Below are 17559 nucleotides of genomic sequence, written 5' to 3'. Positions count from 1 at the left end.
AATAATGCAACATGCGGATAAATGTATTGTTACGCATAGCGAGGCGGTATGAATATTCGTGAGGAGGCAGATCACTAAACGTGTGCTCTACGGTAACATTAGAATGCTTATTTACATGAGGAACTGGAAAACACAGGAAAAATGCGTAACTAGTGCAGGAAATCATTATGCTGATGAATAATATGAAACTTAGAAAAACGATACATCGAATTGAGTTTTGACTGACTCTCTCACTTTGGGGGTCTATTTTATACATGTCAGAAACAGTCTAACCGTTTCACCTAGGGGAGGACTTAGACAATCAAACTGACTGACTTATTTTACTAGACCGGAGTTTTTGCTTATACTCCTGCTGCGGAGTTTTCTCTACCAAGGGAGGGGTTGTAGCAATGTCTTTTGCGGGACAGTCCTTAGGAACAATGTTTTGACAAGTCTTTAAGTCCTGGGAAATGTTCTTGGATACCGGTTTTAATCCGTAGAATTTCTTGACGTGCGAAAGGTGCACCCAGCCGCGGCGTCCTTCCAATTTCACAGCTGTACGGGTGGTGAGGAGGACCTGACGGGGCTCCTTCCAACGTGGCTCCAGCGGACTTGATCTGTCGAAGTTCCGGACGAGCACCATCGAACCTGGAACGATTTCATGCGGTGCCACCTCGGTATTGTCTGGAAATGTGGCGGCAACCTGTGAACGACATGAGTTGAGGGCAGACATCAAGGAAGCTAGGTAATCTGTCAGCATATTACATGAAACATCAGTAATACTTCGGGGTCTAGGAGTACCCCACATGTTAGGGGGGCGGCCGAATACGACCTCATACGGGGACAGACCTGATCTGGAATGTGCGACCATGCGCATGTAAAACAAAGCAACTGGCAGAGCTACTAGCCAGTCCACACCCTTATCTTTACATATTTTGGCAATTCGGATTTTCAGAGTCTGATTATGTCTCTCGACTAGACCAGCTGCTTCAGGATGGCGTACACAATGAAACTTCCACTGGTACCCTAACAACAGGGAAACGTGCTTCATGAGTTCAGATGAGAATGGCTGACCGTTATCAGAATATACGACTCTAGGGAGTCCATATCGAGGGAAAAACTCACGAACCAACTGCTTGGCAGTGGTCGCGGCTGTGTAATCTGGGACTGGATATGCTTCTGTCCATCTGGACAAAGCGCATACAACTACAAGGACATACTTGAAACCTCGACATCGCTCCATCTGAATATAATCCATCTGGAGGACCTCAAAAGGATGGTCAGGAGGCTGGAATCCCCCTTGTTCCACCGGGACACTTTTACCTGGATTAAACTGACAACATATCATACAGGTACGGACTTTCTGCTTGGCTGCAGCTCGTAAATGCTTGTTGAACCAAATGTTCTGGATACTGTCTAACATTGCTTTTTCTCCTAAATGTGCTGGACTATGTGCGGTATTAATGATGACTTGAACCATAGAGTCGGGGAGAAACCATGCGGTCCTACCCTTTGTCACCCATCCTTGATCTGTCTGGACCCCTCCTTGTTCAGACCATTTCTTGATTTCATCGGGAGTAGCATGTAACTGGATATCTATGACATCTTGGGTGGGGTCCTTAACTGTCATACATGTAGTCGGATCTGGAGTATGTGTCTGTGTCGGATTAACTTGAATGTCTGGAGTCTGAGCTGTAAGCTTGGCTGTGCGATCTGCTAGATCATTACCTTGAGAAATAATGTCAGTGACTTTCGTATGTGCTTTGCATTTCATGATAGCGATAGATGTCGGTAAATGTATGGCATCTAACAGAGCTTGAATAAGGAGACCATGCTGAATCTTGGTTCCATGAGAAGTCATGAAACCTCTCTCCTGCCAGAGCACTCCAAAGTCGTGTACAACTCCAAATGCGTAACGTGAATCTGTGTAAACATTAACTTTCAGGTTCTTGGCGTGTATACAGGCTTGTGTCAGAGCAACTAGCTCTGCTGCTTGAGCGGACAGAGTGTCAATGCGGTGTGTCTTAATAACTTCAGTGTCAGTAGTCACTGCATATGCGGCAACTAAATCTCCTGTACTAGTTCTCATACATGACCCATCCACATAAAGTGTCAGGTCAGGGTCTGGTAACGGAATATCTGTCAGATCTTGTCTTGGCTTTGTCGTAATGTTGACTACTTCCACACAGTCGTGTGTGGCAGAATTTGAATTAACTGATGGTAACAGTGTAGCAGGGTTCAGAACGTTGCAGCGTCTGATTTCTATGTGTGGCTGGAACAGTGTCAATTCATAACCTGTTAAACGTGCAATTGTCAAGTGCTGTGTTTGTGTTCTATTTAAAAGAACTTCCACGGAGTGTGGAACGTGTACTGTCAGGGAGTGTCCTAAAACTATGGAATCACTTTGTCTGATAGCTAGTGCTGTGGCTGCAACTGACTTGAGGCACGCAGGCAACGCCTGGGCGACTGGATCTAGTGTGCTAGAAAAATAAGCACAAGGCTTGTATTGTCCTGCTTGATCTTGTGTGAGAACAGATAATGCTGTACCTTCACGTTCAGTGACGAAAAGTGTAAAAGGCTTACTGTAGTTCGGTGTGGCTAGAACTGGAGCTTGGCATAAAGCTTTCTTTAACTCGTTGAAACTAAGTGTATGTTCAGATGTCCAAGGGAGGACAGTCGATACGGCTGCCTCCTGTGTCGTTAACTGTATCAGTGGCTTGGCTAGAAATGCATACTGAGGAATCCATTGTCTACAATAAGAAGTAAGGCCGATAAAGGCACGTACCTCCTTCTGGGTTCTGGGCTGGGGAAGACTCGCTATCAACTGGATGCGGTCTGGTGTCAACTGCCTACCCCTCTTGGACAGTAAGTGTCCTAAGTAAACCACTTGCTGGACACAGAATTGAAGCTTCGAAGGGGACACCTTGTGCCCCATCTCGGCTAGGAAATACAAAACCGTCAGTGACGCTCGCTCGCAGTCACGTTCAGAACGGGCTGTGATCAGTAGATCATCGACATACTGGAGCAGGGCAGTGTCAGTTGGCATGTGAATGTTGTCTAGTTGTCTCTTGAGTGCTTGACTGTAAATACTAGGACTTTCTGTGAAACCTTGAGGAGCGCGTGTGAACATATAGCTCCTTCCATTTAAACAGAATCCGAAAAGAAACTGGCTGTCTGGATGAATCGGAACACTAAAAAATGCGTTCTTGAGGTCTATGACAGTGAAGAACATGGCTTCGGAATCAATAGCAGTTAACAGGGAAGAGATATCTGGGACAACTGGGTACTGAGGAATAATACATTTGTTAAGCTCTCGTAAATCAATCACTAATCGATATACTGGGGGTGCATTTGGATCAGTACGTTTCATAACTGGAATGATCGGAGAGTTACATACATTGGAGTCAGTTTCTACAACTACTCCTTGAGCCATGAGCTCGTCAATAATTTTGGATAAGGCTGCTACAGCCTCAGGTGGCAATCTATACTGCCTGATTCGTGGTAACACTACACCTGGTTTGAGAGTCACACGATGGGGTGTGATTTGCATGTAACCTACATCAGTTGGACCTTGCGCCCATAAATGCTGCGGAACTTTAGACAGTCTGGGATCAAAATCTCGTAATACATAGTGACCCTTAAAGTCACGTAGGAACAGACGTATTCCCTCCGGGGAACAACATATAACTGCACCTAACTCTTTCAGTGTTTTAATGCCTAATAGATTTTCTGGACATGACTTAGTAAGTAACAGATCAGTAGTACGGGACAATGGACCTACTTCTAGAGTGACTGGCTTTGAAATCTCATTAACGATAGGCTTTCCTGAAAATCCAAGGGAAACATTTCTTGAGCCTGAGAGCGGAGCCCCTGGAACTTCGGCGTGACTAATTGTAGTCCTACTTGCCCCTGTATCAATCAAAAACTTTCTGTCTTTCCCTAATACTTGACTGTGAACATAGGGACCTTCTTGATCTACAGGTATCTCGATGAGAGGCAAGCCTACCTCCCTCTCTAGGCTGTTTCATGAATACTGCTGGTACTCTGGATACTCAGACTGTGCATACTGGTACATCTGCGATGTAACATGCTGTGTTGCAGCAATAGGCTGCGGTGCTGTAACTGTCTGTGGTGCATTCTGTGACTGAGGAGTCTGTGAAACTTGTTCTTGTCTAGGCGGACGTGGTCTTTCTTTAGTCTTACCAGTAGCTATGTTATGTTTCAGAACCGTACACTCGTTTATGAAATGACCTGGTTGTTTACAATAATTGCAGTTCCCTTTAACGGGTGCTGCAGGATGACTGGCTTGATTCGGACCCCTCTTCTGACTGTCTTGAGGAACAGATTGTGCAACTAGCACTTTCATTTTCGTGTCTTTCATACGTTTTCTCTCGTGTTCTTGCTCTTCCCTGATTCTATTCTGGTGATACTGGAGCATCTGGAGCATCTGGGACGGAGTATTTGCTTGCCAGGTGCTTTCGACTTTCAAAACTCGATTTTTAACTTGTGGGCTTGAATTCTCGACTAATTTAGTAACAAAAAGGTGAGGGTATGACTCACTACTTGTCTTGAGACCACTGTTAATACTAAAGCACTTTTCAAACCTAGAATAAAAATCACTAATATCTTCATCTTGTTTCTGTTTACAGGCTGAGATTGCATCCCAGTCTTCCTTTTTCGTTGTTAATAATCTGGGTAAAACTTGAATCAATAATTCTGGTAATTCTTTACATTTATCTCCGAGACCAGTACCTGGTACTCGTATCTTATCTTCAGCTTCTAGGACTGCCCAATCGATCTTTTTCTCTCCCACCTCCCATTCTTTTTCTTTAAGCTTTTCATACACCCCTGCGGGCAACAGAACCTTTAACATTTTAATTATATCCGGGTATGTGTATTCTCCCATACGGAGCATGTCCTTTAATTCTCTATGGAACCCTGCTGGATCTTTGTCATGACAGGGAATTAATTTCTTCATCTCTAGAAGTTCCATCTTTGTTATCGGAGTGTATACAAACACTCGCTGCATTTCGCCACCCGCTCCTCTGACTGGGTGGACTTCTCGTAACGGATTCTGTCTGTCTATGTAGAATGATTTACTTTCTGGGGGTGAGACATGAACAAAATGCGGGTTCAAGAATGTTCTATATTTGTGGCGCTGTTCTAAAATGACACTAATTAAATCGGTACCTAGACCTCTCCATCTGTACTGGAGTAACTCGTTCAGGATATCATGTAACGGGCCTGGATCAGAGTGCTGACCCTCATACAATGTAATGAGGTGCTGAATCATATACATACCCACCAGTCGTTGCTCGGCCGGGGGCAGTTTCAGAAACATTTGTGCCACTATTTCGTCTGGAAAAGTGGTAGAATCAGTAATCCATCTGACTGCTGATCGGACTAGTTCCTGTTCATGCATAGTACTTAACTCACTATAACCGATTCGTGATTTCAGAATGTGATCGGTAGCTTGGAATACTTGTTCTAGGGAACCTTGTTCTGGTGCTGTATGATGGAAAATAGACTTGGGTTCTAGACGTAAATGGCGATCTGGAAATCTAGGTTTTCCTACATACGCTATTCTGGCAGTATTCTCGTCGTCTTCCTCTTCAGGGTCAGAGATACTTTCTTTCTCGCTTACTTGTGCTGCTTTACGCTGTTCGTGTATCTTTATTATCTCTCTACGGATTTTCTTGTACATGCTTTCCATGGCACCAATAGTATTGTGCCTACCTTCGGCTATATTATCACTCCACTTTGTTAGAGTTTTCATTTCTTCCGGGTCTTTAGACGGGTAATCCTGTTCTCTTATTAGACAGTTAATTAAGAACTTTAATATCATACGCTGAATCTCGGCTTTCCTTTGAGACATGGCATCACTAATACTTTGTGGGTCATCCCCTGTACGGATGAAACGATATATCCTGTCTAGATCTTCTTTCATACCTGGCAGGGTGACTAGATACTCGGTCACCCTCCTTACGCGTACGGAATATAAAACCATATTAAACTCGCCTGGAACTGGGTCATAGACACATTCGCCAAGGGTTTGCCTGATTTCTGCAACAGACTTATTACTCTTAGGAGTACGCTGTGATGCTTGAGCATGTAATTCGAGTGCTGATAAACGCTTGTATGGCGGCGGGGTTTGAGGAGGACCTCCTCCTGCGGCCCCTAAACTAGAATCATCAACTGATGCTTTTCGTCCTGGCAGAGTCGGTAATTGTAACGTGGGCTGGACTTGTATGGCGGGCTGACCCGGGGGAGCTGTTAAGGGCACCCCGGTGTCTGGAGGAGCAGGAATTACCTGATTTACAGGGACTGGCGGAGTGCGAACAGGATTTGCATATTCTGGGACTGTGTCGTCCAGATAGGACGAAATAAAGATATCAGCTGCGGTCGGTGTGTGACGTAGCTTGGTCGGAACTAATGGTGGCGGAAAATTACTGGATGCCTCCGGGGTCGCTTTTGGCAAGCCCTCGGCAAGAAGAGGATACATACCCTTAATGAGGGCATTCCTCCGTCTGTCTGATTGTTCAGCTTTGACTTGTTCACCTATCTCGATCAATTCTCTTTCTTGGGCTCGTTCTTGGGATTCTCTACTTAATTCTGACTTTCTGATTTCTTTTTCGGTTCTTTTATGAGCTTCTTTGCGCCATAACTCGATGGCGTCTTTCTGGGACTGTCTGGCTTTCTTTTTCCATAATGCCTCCTCTACTCTCATGATGCACTCGGCATCCCATGTACCCGATACGGGCCATCTATACTTTTCTTCTAACTGTTTGGTATACTCTACCCATAAATCTAGATACAATATGGCACTTATGCCATGTTTCTGATACATAAAATGACCTGGACTGTCCCTAGGCGGGACGGGAACTGCTGCTTCCAGCAGACCCTTTCTAGTTTTTAACTGACGTAACTTTGAGAAGAGCGGCATGACTGGACTCTAATCTGGACAAAATACAATACACAATGAAAACACGAAATCACGTCGCACTCATACCACAACATTAAAATACATGAAGAACATTTAAAAATAACAGTTCGAACAGAATACTACCTGAAAATACCGTGAACAGAACACTTGAAATTTCTCGAGAACAGAACTGACTAGAACAGAAACTAGATGCACTGCTGAAACAGTACGAAACTTACCGGTCTCTTAAAGAGACACGTCAGGACCCGTATCCACCGAAGTGAACACTTCGTTTTGTGGGACTGTGTACCACCAACCCACAGACCAGAGTCAATTAAATTGACCCTGTCTAGATACCACCCCAGTAACGGTACTCACCGGGCAGCAAGAACGGAAGGCCTCGGACTGGACTGGACTGCTACGACGATGACGACGAACTTCGGACTTCGGACTTCAGTTACGGGTGGACCTCCGGATACCTCGGACCTTGGACTCTTGGCTTGGGCTCTGGTCGGGACTCGCCGCGTTCCTCCACCGTCTCGTCTGGATGCTGGACCGCCTCCTCCGTCTCCTCCGTGGGCCTGAGGGATACTTGAGCAGAAATATCTGCCACTGCGCAGAAGAGTTCCGTCACGACTGCAGAGGGTCAGGGGGTCGGCGTGGCTTCACCGACGCGTGGGGAAAGGGCAAGTCCCTATTCGGGCGCCATTATGTGGTATATAAATAAATAATACCGGATCTATTTTTGAATGAATGAATGAATAACAGATAGCTCAATAAATAAGAGTCAAGATTCGAGGTAGTGGGAGTTTTGCAGGTTTATTACAGCATAAGGACAGGAACAGGACAACCTGCATAGGAATAGGATGACAGGGCCCAGCAGCTGCTGGGGCTGGATCTGGGATGAGCGCGCTAACTTTTAATAACAATACATGAGCATATATACATAGCGCAAACACATAGCATTACATTGCAGTAGGCGTAGCAGTGGGTGGAGCAATAGCGGTGATGCGTAGCAGTCGCGAAAGATAAGGGATAAAGAAGGCGTAACTCAGACATGTGATGTAAACGTAACAGAATATGTCACAAATGGGCGGAAACATTGGAGGGGGCTACCTAAGGAGCCGGGACCTCTAACCTGGTGGTGCGCGCAAACTGGCAATGACGTGTTACTAGGAGAAGCTGGGGGCTATGAACTCTGTGCTGGGAGCAGAGACTAAAGTCTGGAGGGTCGGAGCGACATGTACCTAAACCCTATCTGGTATCTAATGTTTAGGGAACATGTTGATATAAACTAGAAGTCATGAGGGGAAAAGCTAACGAACTCTAAGACTGAAGCATGAATTTATTCTACATGTAGTGCGTGATGAAGAATATTAAATGACCATTAAATACAGTATTTCTCTTAACATGGAGCCGCATAGGCTAGACAATGACGGAAACTATTGATGCAGTTCAGTAGCTTAGGAATGCAGAAAAGGAGGACTAAACTGATAGCTGGAATCATAACATAGTCTTGGCAGACTCAGAGGCAGAGCCAAGCTGCACCGGGCACTGCAAGGCAGGAAATAAGTGAAAGGTCGAGGATACAGGTGGGGGGCTGGATCGCTCCTCAGCGAGGCTCAGGAGACAGGAGCTGAATCTGATGTCCGGGCCCTGTTGAGGCCTGGAAACGGGGACTTTATAATGAAATAACGTGCACACTGAGAAACGTGGCCACATAACTTTACATAGGCCTGATACTCATATTACTCATGAGGACTAGGAAATGACATACCAGAGGTGGACACAACTATAATTGCGTCTTTAATCGGACATGGGGAATGCATATGCATATTGATCATGCACACATAACATGTGATGGATGACACGTAGTGACACAGAACATGACAAAATTTACTTTTCCACACTTGATGCACACGATTTGAAGCAAATCCCCATTCAGAAATGTTTTCTACTTTGGCACCTATGTTTTCCATTGGTACGGAAAAAGTATATTAAAAATAAATTAAAAAATCGGTCTATCAGGTTACCCAACAAAAATGATTAAAGCATTCAGGGATTAGTGGAGGATTGTTTGTTTGTTTGTTTTGGATGTGCCTGTATTGACCTCGCCTTCCTTCATACCTTTCAGTTCCTTGACATCTTTATGTGGAAATGGCGGCATATTCCCTCCATCTGTTGGCCCTTCTGATGCCGGTATTTGCCTGTCTATGTTGTTCATCATTAAAAGCGCATTCACCATTGTACCACCGTGAAGGGCAGTGGTCAAAGAGCTTTTCTTGGTGGATTCAGGCTGTTTATGGTCAGGCCTCTGGGCCCATGTGCTGCTGCAGGTGGTGAGCTGAGGGAGGCTACCATGCTCTTGAAGACAGTAGCCATCAGGCATGGCTGCCGGCCATACTGATGAAGGGGGTCAGCTTAAGGCTTTATCTCATTAATTCTAGCCGGGCTGTCTGTTCTTCTATATCATGAAAGTCGGTGTCTTTAGGACATCTGCGTATTGATTCCAATTGGACAGGCTTGCAAGACTGTCAAAACGTGGGGTGAGTTCAGGAAGCTTCCAGATACCTTCTGGTTGGCAGAGGTAGCCACAATGACCATGAGAGAGCTTGGGGAGATTACTGATGGATCCGGGATGATGAAACCTACGCTCATAAAGCTGAAAGCGATTGAAATTTCCTGATAAATCCTGCTAGTTGGTTGGTGTGATCTATTATGTTGACGAAGGGGGCGAGCTTAGTGCATTTCCAGTGGGCTCTGGTTGGTGGCGCCATGCTATTGTGAGTACATGACATCTCCTGGTTGATCTTAGTTGGTTGTGGTTTGGCCACTGTGCTCAGTTAGTCACACATTCACATCTCAGCAATTGTCCAGGTTGATTTAGTTGATAAATTCCAGTTATTCCTGTATAAATATAAATCACATGGTTTCCCTGCACTTTGCAGAAATCTTACTATAAAACGGACACACAATATCAAGTCAGAATTTTAAAGTTGTGGACAAATCTTATTATTTTTAGGAGAGGCTTGCTACTAGCTTTGTCCACCAAACATCTAACATTGATTCCGATAATCAGAAAGGATCCGGTGCAATAAATAGTTGATCAAAACAAGTAAAGCATGTCACACGTTAACTCATAATTTCTTTACTTACCATCTTGCTAGCAGATTTTGTACAATTCACAAAGTCGTTTTCAGATTCAAATTTCTTCATTGGTCCTCACATCATTCATGAAGGGAAATACAATAGTGTGTCTAAATGACATTATCAGGAGTATAATTCCATAAAGAGATAAACACTTTATCCCTATATGTTATATAATAACCACATTGCTTCAGTTAATTTCATAGTTATGGAAACCATTGTGTGTCAATACGTTTCAGCCTTCTAGCATTGCATGGCTTCTTCATGACATACAAAGAACACTGCATCGGGTTCACAATACGTAGTCCATCAACATGCGTTGCTCTTTTTTTAACCACTTGGCTGCTAAGGGGTGTGCATGTAGGTCCATTGACTTTCCATTGAAATCAATGGGCCCTACATGACGAGTTACCCTTGTCATTAGCACTGAAGGGGTTAACTAGTGACATGCTTCATAATTATAGAGCAACTTTTCCTGGGAGCTAGATAGGGTCCTACTTTATATATTGAGGCAGAGTCTCCAAGATTATGTGAAGGGTTCATCCATAAATTCAGTTGATACTCCTCTGTGAATAGTCCTCTTCCATCAAACTATATATAGTTGGCGAGTAAGTTTATGTCCTCTCGCTCCGCAGTCATAAATTGCTCCTACAGCTCCTGTCCTTCAATGGTTTGGATATGGATTGCTTCCTCATCATGTGGTTGGGTAAGAGAATACTTTTGCAGTTCAGACTTGACAAATCGTACTCCTATGGATTGCTCTCTTTGCTTATTCCCAACTATGGGTGCGACAGGGATTGTTTCCTTTTGGACTTTCCAGATTTTTTTCATGGGTTTCTCCCGTAGCATGTATCCTTCTATAATTGATTCAGGGATTGTACCAGAGCTTCTACTCTTTGAAGGTCTGGCCAGAGCTTTCGGAACTTGCACTGCCCTCCGATAGGACAATGGGTCCCGTTGTAGCTTGTACCCTTCTACCTGCTTCCATAGCATGCACCCTTCTACATTTGAGTCATGCATTGCTCCTCCAATTGGTATCCTTCTAACGTTTGGTCCTAGATTGCAGACAGAGCGTGTGGACTTCTAGAATCTGGTTATTCCCCCTCCCACCTACGCCCCCTCCAAAGTTGTACAGTATTCAGGTTAGGTTAGGAGATTGGTGTTCTCCTCTTATTGATAGTTTTGTTGTAAATTATATTCCTGCTTTCTGATGTGTTACTGGCTGTCTCTCATTCAGGTTATTAACTATCTTATTCTGTTGTGCAAGATGTCCATATGTACCGTGTGCTCTGCAGCTTTCTTTTAATTAGTCGCATTGAAAGTGACCACTATTTTGAATTATGATTTTACCTTACAAATAAAAAAAATCCTCTTCAGTTGTTTCTTCACCATCTAGTGCCTTCAAATGCAAAAGGGATGTTCTTATCCAGACCCTGCTCTTCCAGCTGCAGCATTTTTGCTAGAGTTGTTCTTCTGCACCAATCAGCAGTAGATTGACCCTAAGCCCAGCCATGCTCTGAATTAGATCTGATCTGTGATGTGGAGTTGGGTGGCGCCTTGTGGGCTAGTAGTATCACTGTCAGTGTCTACCTGCTCCAGTATGTCTTACAAGAAGTCCCGCCTACAGAAAATGTTGCTGACCAGCTTTGCTAGCCACACTATTCATAATTGAATAAAGTGCTCACCTGGAGATTATTTCTGAGAGGCACACAGCTTGGCAAAAGCATTGGCTGGTGGTGTGACTAAAACAATAATATTTGTGGTGGTTTTTGTGGAAATGACATTAATGATGATGCTAATGCCTTCAGGCTGCTGCATTTGTAACTTAAATGCTTTATGTATGAATATTAGGGCCTGTCAAACCTCATTCTGACTGGTGAAATGTAAAATAAACCTGTTTGACAAACCTGCTATTGGTATTGTTTTTCTCTTAGAAATGTAGATGTCTGGGTGGGACGTGGAGCACTTGCCCTGAACTGACGGACCCTCGCCCGTTCTCGCCCGCGCACCATGTTTTTCGGCTGGCTGCTGTTCGCGCTCCTACCTGGAAGATCGGCGGCGGAAGTCATCGCTGGTAAGGAAAGCCTGACTCTCCCTCCTCTGCTTCTTTGGCAGAAGGGGAATTGGCTTTTTTTAAGGTGTTGAGGGCCGACTATAGAAAGATATTGAGTTATGAGAGAGTGGAGTTGCTTCTTTGAGATTACCTCTTATGGCTGTCCATGTCTGCAGACATGCATGACCTCTTTGCATTTCTTGCAGCTACTTCTTGGGTGGCACAAATCGTTTCCAGGAATAGTGCTGCCTGTTACCTGAGATTGCGAACTAGAGGAGGTACAGAGTGCACAGAGTGAGCAGAAACCATATTAGTCTCACAATTGTAATGAGCCAGTAATGACATTCAAATGCGTTAAATGACAGGACTTTTAATTGTAACTGATGTCACTGCATAATCCTATTTAAACCAGAGGTGTCCATGAGGTCTAGCAGTAGACTCCTTATGATCCCCTAATGAGCCACACGGGCTAGTCTGGACAAGGTTACAGACTGTGCACCTCTTCTGGTTTTATCAATTTTAAATAAGCCTCCAATGGGTGTCAGGCAGCTTTCTTATAATATGTTTAGTAACCGGGCTCCTCAAGCCTAAGCACCGCACAGAGAGCATTCTTGCTGGTTGTGGTGGGTCTGTCGGATGCTCACAAAGTTGAACTTCAGCTGCTAACTTTTTTGAAATTTTGAGACGTTGTTGGCAAGTCTTGTTCACGTCTTGTTGCAAGCCTTTAAAATGCTTTATGGACACAGGGTTGTGTCACTAACATGTGGCATCACTTGCAACCCACGTTCAGCTGATCCCAGGTTAGCTTCCTTTGGGGTTAACTAGCTCCTTTCTTCAAGTATGTCTGTCCTGTCGGTTAATGTTTGTGTATTCTGCCAGTTAACCTGTTGTGTGATATGTTTAGTTCTGTATTTAACATCACAGCTGTTTAAACAGGCCTATTATTTGAAATAAGCTTACCATACGGGCTGTTCTTCAGCCTATTTCCCTCACATCTCAGACCAGAAGAATAATTCATTTTCACCAAATGCCATTCGCTTTTTGAGTGTATTCAGTGGTGTATATGCGTTGAATTTCAAGAGAGACTATTTTACATTTACCTACTTCTCCCTCCATTGGCTCCTCACTGCTTCTGTGGTCACAAATGCACATTTGTGGATGCCTTTCTGAACATGTTAAGACATTAAATCCAGACGTGTGAGCTTTGCCAATGCCTGTTTTATTTTATTTTCTTGATCATGAATTTGTAAACACTGCTGCCTTACCCTGGCCTAATTCATGCATAGAAAAATGATCAGTTAGGCCTTCAACCTTACAGGTTTGCCCTGTACCTGCCCCATGTACATGTCCAACACCTACATCTACTAAAGGGATTTTGCTGTGGCATTGATTCTTGAGATACCTGTCCTAGTATGGTATTACACACTACTGACCTTGTCCTTTTATCTTCTCCACAGCACAATGCAGGTACCCTCTGGGGATGTATGACCGTACCATCCGCGATGAGGACATCACTGCTTCCAGCCACTGGCATGAATCCACTGGACCTCAGTACGCAAGGTAATGTGTGGGTCAAACTATCTTTGCACGTTCCTGAGGAAAGTCTGCAGGGTACAACTGCCATATTGCACGTCTAGAGCAGAGGTGTCAGTGGTAGCCCATGAGAGCCACATCCATGACCGGTTGGAGGATAGCCCCATGAAACACTTTAACACACAGTGAAAGGAAGGTGAATCACTGAGTTAGTTCTTCTTTGCATCTTTGACGTTGTGATTCTGAGAGCCCAGGGGTTGGATATTGATCGGCCTAGTCAAGTAGGATGGAGTATGCAGCATCCATACATGAAAGGATGGCACATCTCAAGATTGTACCTTCTCCTTGAATTTCTCATACCCAATTTTCAAAAGGATTGTATAAGTACCTGAAGCAATAACATCTGTTCTATTGCATTTTCTTATAAATGTAATTCTTATATGTGCACTAGAGTATACAAAAAAAGTAATGGATGGAATGTTTTAATTAGGACTGACTATATTCATATGGACACAGAACTAATATATATTTTTTTTAAAACAACCCAGAAATAAAATCTCATGATGCTAGCGCAATTGAAAATATCAATTTAGTAAAAGCATGGAAGAACTTTGTACACGCTGCCACTTAGTGGACACGAAATGTGCAGCATTTCAAGGGGAAACGGCCTTTACAACGAAGCCGTTTCCCCGAAATCTTTAACCACGCATGCAGTACAACGCATGCGTGGTTACCACTAATGCCTTTACCACGCATACCTTTACTACGATGTTTGTAGTAAAGGTATATGTGGTAAAGGTAAAAAGAAAAAAGGGGGGCTTGGGGGGGTCTCCCCCCCAAATAAAACAACTCACCATATGTCACGTCGGCGTCAGCGTCGTTTAAGAGAAATCGGAAAAAAATGCCGTTTTCTCTTAACGACGTATGACGTCACCACGCAATTATTAGAGGAAAAATGTATCCGTGGTAAACGAATTCCGTTGTAACGCATGCGTGGTAAAGGCATGCGTTGCAACGGAATTCGTTGTATCATCATATATTCCATTTCAAGTAGGTTTATATGGATACATCACAGCCGAAAAGAATTGTTCGAAGATGGCAAGGCGCTATAAACAATGCCAACTGAAGCAGCCACGCAAATGTTACAGTTAATGTACATACAAATTATTTTACTTTTAAAAATGAGTAATCCATCCAAATTTCAATATAAGCATTGAAACACTAGTGTGAACTCCTGCCTTGTTTCAAAGAGATAAAGTCAATTCACCAAGTATCCATATTCCAAAAGCAATTATTTTTCAAACTTAATTCACTGAAGCGCAGCTTGACAGTTAAAAAATGATTATATTGTTTGGCATTTTTCTACAATTCGGCGTTTTCGGTCAAAATGAGTAAACAGTGTTTTTCCATATTTAGAGGTTCTTAGATTGAAATGAGTGTTTGTGTTTTAGAAACTGTAGTTTTATCATTCCTCCCTGCAAATATATCTGCCACTGCATTGTGGGAAACCTAGGTCTGCACTTTACCTAATCCGCTCGAGGTGGCTGAGGTGTCTGTGTGTGTGTGTAGGTGAATGCATTTGTCAGTGTTCGTGTATATATGCAAGCGGTGTAATGGAAGGTGGCTGAGCATCAACATTTCCAGAACCCTCTCAGTACGCGTTTGGAATGCACAATAATACTTTTCTTCAACAGAACCTTGGCAAGCATCGTGAGCGCCACTTTAAAAAAATGTGGGTTCAGGTGCTCTTCCCTGAGAATCTTCGGAAAAATTTGTGCAAAATAATTAATTTTCACATAAATGGATTTAACAATTCAGAGTTTTTGAACAGGCAGCTATAGCATCACACACATTGTGTCGTTATCAAACTCTCCTCATGGGTGATTAGTGCTTACTCAAATCTTACAGTCACATACCATAGACAGCAGAGCTGGACTAATGCAACTACTCAATTATCTAATATATATATATATATATATATATAACACATTTTGGGACCCCCCTTTTTTCTCGGCCCCCACTTCACGGAACCCCCCAAAACTTGCAGGGAAAGAGCAGAGCGGAGCTGGCCTAAATTTTGGAAAATTACACACAAATTCCTCAACCGGCGCCAAAGTTATTCCCAATAGAATGTTGCGGATTTCCTATGGTAGCTAGGTCCTAACTATAACTACCTACTGGCGACCGCCAGTAGGTAATATATATATATATATATATATATATATATATATATATATATATATAATGCAGTTTTTCGACCGAAACACGTCAGGGCTTTCTAGTGAAATAAATTCTTGGTGTCCAATTATCCACGGTGTCAGTGCCTGTTTCTTTGCCTAGGAGCAGGAATGGTTATATATATATACTAGCACCCCGTCCCGACGTTGTCCGGGTATGAATTGCTGCCGGCCAGTAGTATATTGTTTTGTAGGATTTCGTTTTGATAGCATTTCTATCTATGACAGGCCTGTGAAACGCTCCGATTCACAGTGCACTGCTGATTCACTTAAGAGTGCGCGTTCAGTAGTGTGTGAACTCGAGTTTCCCTACTTTATTTTTCCTTGCAATATTATATAGCGCAAACTCGACAACATGGCATGAGCACAATTTACATTCCAGAAGAACACATTCATTTGTGGTAGGCACGGGGAGACAAAGCGATTTGCCTGGAATCACAGGATGTTGAGCTGATGCCGAGATTAGAATGTAGCTCCCCAGCTCTAAAGTTCTCAATTCTAGAACTTGTGGCGGGAGGTGTGTCTAAAAGTGTATGTCGGTGCTGGTCATCAATGAGAGAGACCTGTGCATTTTTCAAATGGGTGGTGAAAAAATATGAGTATGTTGCTGGAGATGTGGGCTGCCGTGCCACCAATGTACTTACTGGGGGAGGGTAAACACCCATTATTCTGCAACTTTCTTTCCGCATACCATGACTCCGCATACTTTCATTACGAAAGTACCATGACTCCGCAATGCCATTATAACGCATGGCATTACATTACATTTTATATGCTTTTACCACGCATACATTTACAACGAAATTCGTTGTAAATGCATGAATGGTAAAAACATGTTTTTTTTATGTTTGGATAAGGTAAGTATGGGTATAGGGGTATATGTTTTGGGGTACTGAGGTATATGTTTTGGGGTGTTTGGGTATTTTAAGGGTTCAGATATAGTTTTGGGTTATGGGGTACGGGGGTAGTTTTAGGGTTCAGGGATAGGTATGGGTTTTGGGGTACAGAGGTATTTTTAGGGTTCAGGTTTTGGGGTATAGGGGTATTTTAGGGTTCAGGGGTGGTTTTGGGATACAGTGGTATTTTTAGGGTTCAGGGCTAGGTTTGGGTTTTGAGGTACAGGGATATTTTTAAGGTTCAGGGGTAGGTTTGTGTTTTGGGGTACAGGGGTATTTTAGGGTTCAGGGGTAGGTTTGGGGGTACAGGGTTATTTTTAGGGTTCAGGGGTAGGTTTGGGTTTTGGGGTACAGGAGTATTTTAAGGGTTCAGGGCTAGGTTTGGGTTTTGGGGGTACAGAGGTATTTTTAGGGTTCAGGGCTAGGTTTGGGTTTTGGGGTACAGGGGTATTTTAGGGTTCAGGGGTAAGTTTGGGGGTACAGGGTTATTTTTAGGGTTCAGGGCTAGGTTTGGGTTTTGGGGTACAGGGGTATTTTTAGGGTCCAGGGGTAGGTTTGGGTTTTGGGATACAGGGGTATTTTAAGGGTGCAGGGCTAGGTTTGGGTTTTGGGGTACAGGGGTATTTTAGGGTTCAGGGGTGGTTTTGGGATACAGTGGTATTTTTAGGGTTCAGGGCTAGGTTTGGGTTTTGAGGTACAGGGATATTTTTAAGGTTCAGGGGTAGGTTTCGGTTTTGAGGTACAGGGGTATTTATAGGGTTTAGGGCTAGGTTTGGGTTTTGGGGTACAGGG

At 43.6% G+C, this 17559-nt stretch overlaps 1 protein-coding gene across 2 annotated transcripts in view; it reads left to right on the top strand.

The window, feature by feature from the left end:
• The window catches only part of LOC144754406 (discoidin domain-containing receptor 2-like), a 436005-nt gene that overhangs the window by 303942 nt on the left and 114504 nt on the right, over positions 1 to 17559 (top strand). For both annotated transcript variants that reach the window (XM_078642135.1, XM_078642136.1), the window contains exons 4-5: positions 11983 to 12122; positions 13559 to 13661. In XM_078642135.1, coding sequence (XP_078498261.1) covers positions 12059 to 12122; positions 13559 to 13661 — 167 coding nt within the window. In that variant the 5' untranslated portion in view covers positions 11983 to 12058. The remainder of the gene's footprint in view (positions 1 to 11982; positions 12123 to 13558; positions 13662 to 17559) is intronic.

This window comes from Lissotriton helveticus, chromosome 5_1 (assembly GCF_964261635.1).
Source record: "Lissotriton helveticus chromosome 5_1, aLisHel1.1, whole genome shotgun sequence".
In the NCBI taxonomy this organism is placed as follows: domain Eukaryota; kingdom Metazoa; phylum Chordata; class Amphibia; order Caudata; family Salamandridae; genus Lissotriton; species Lissotriton helveticus.
This window is presented reverse-complemented; position numbering and strand designations above follow the sequence as displayed.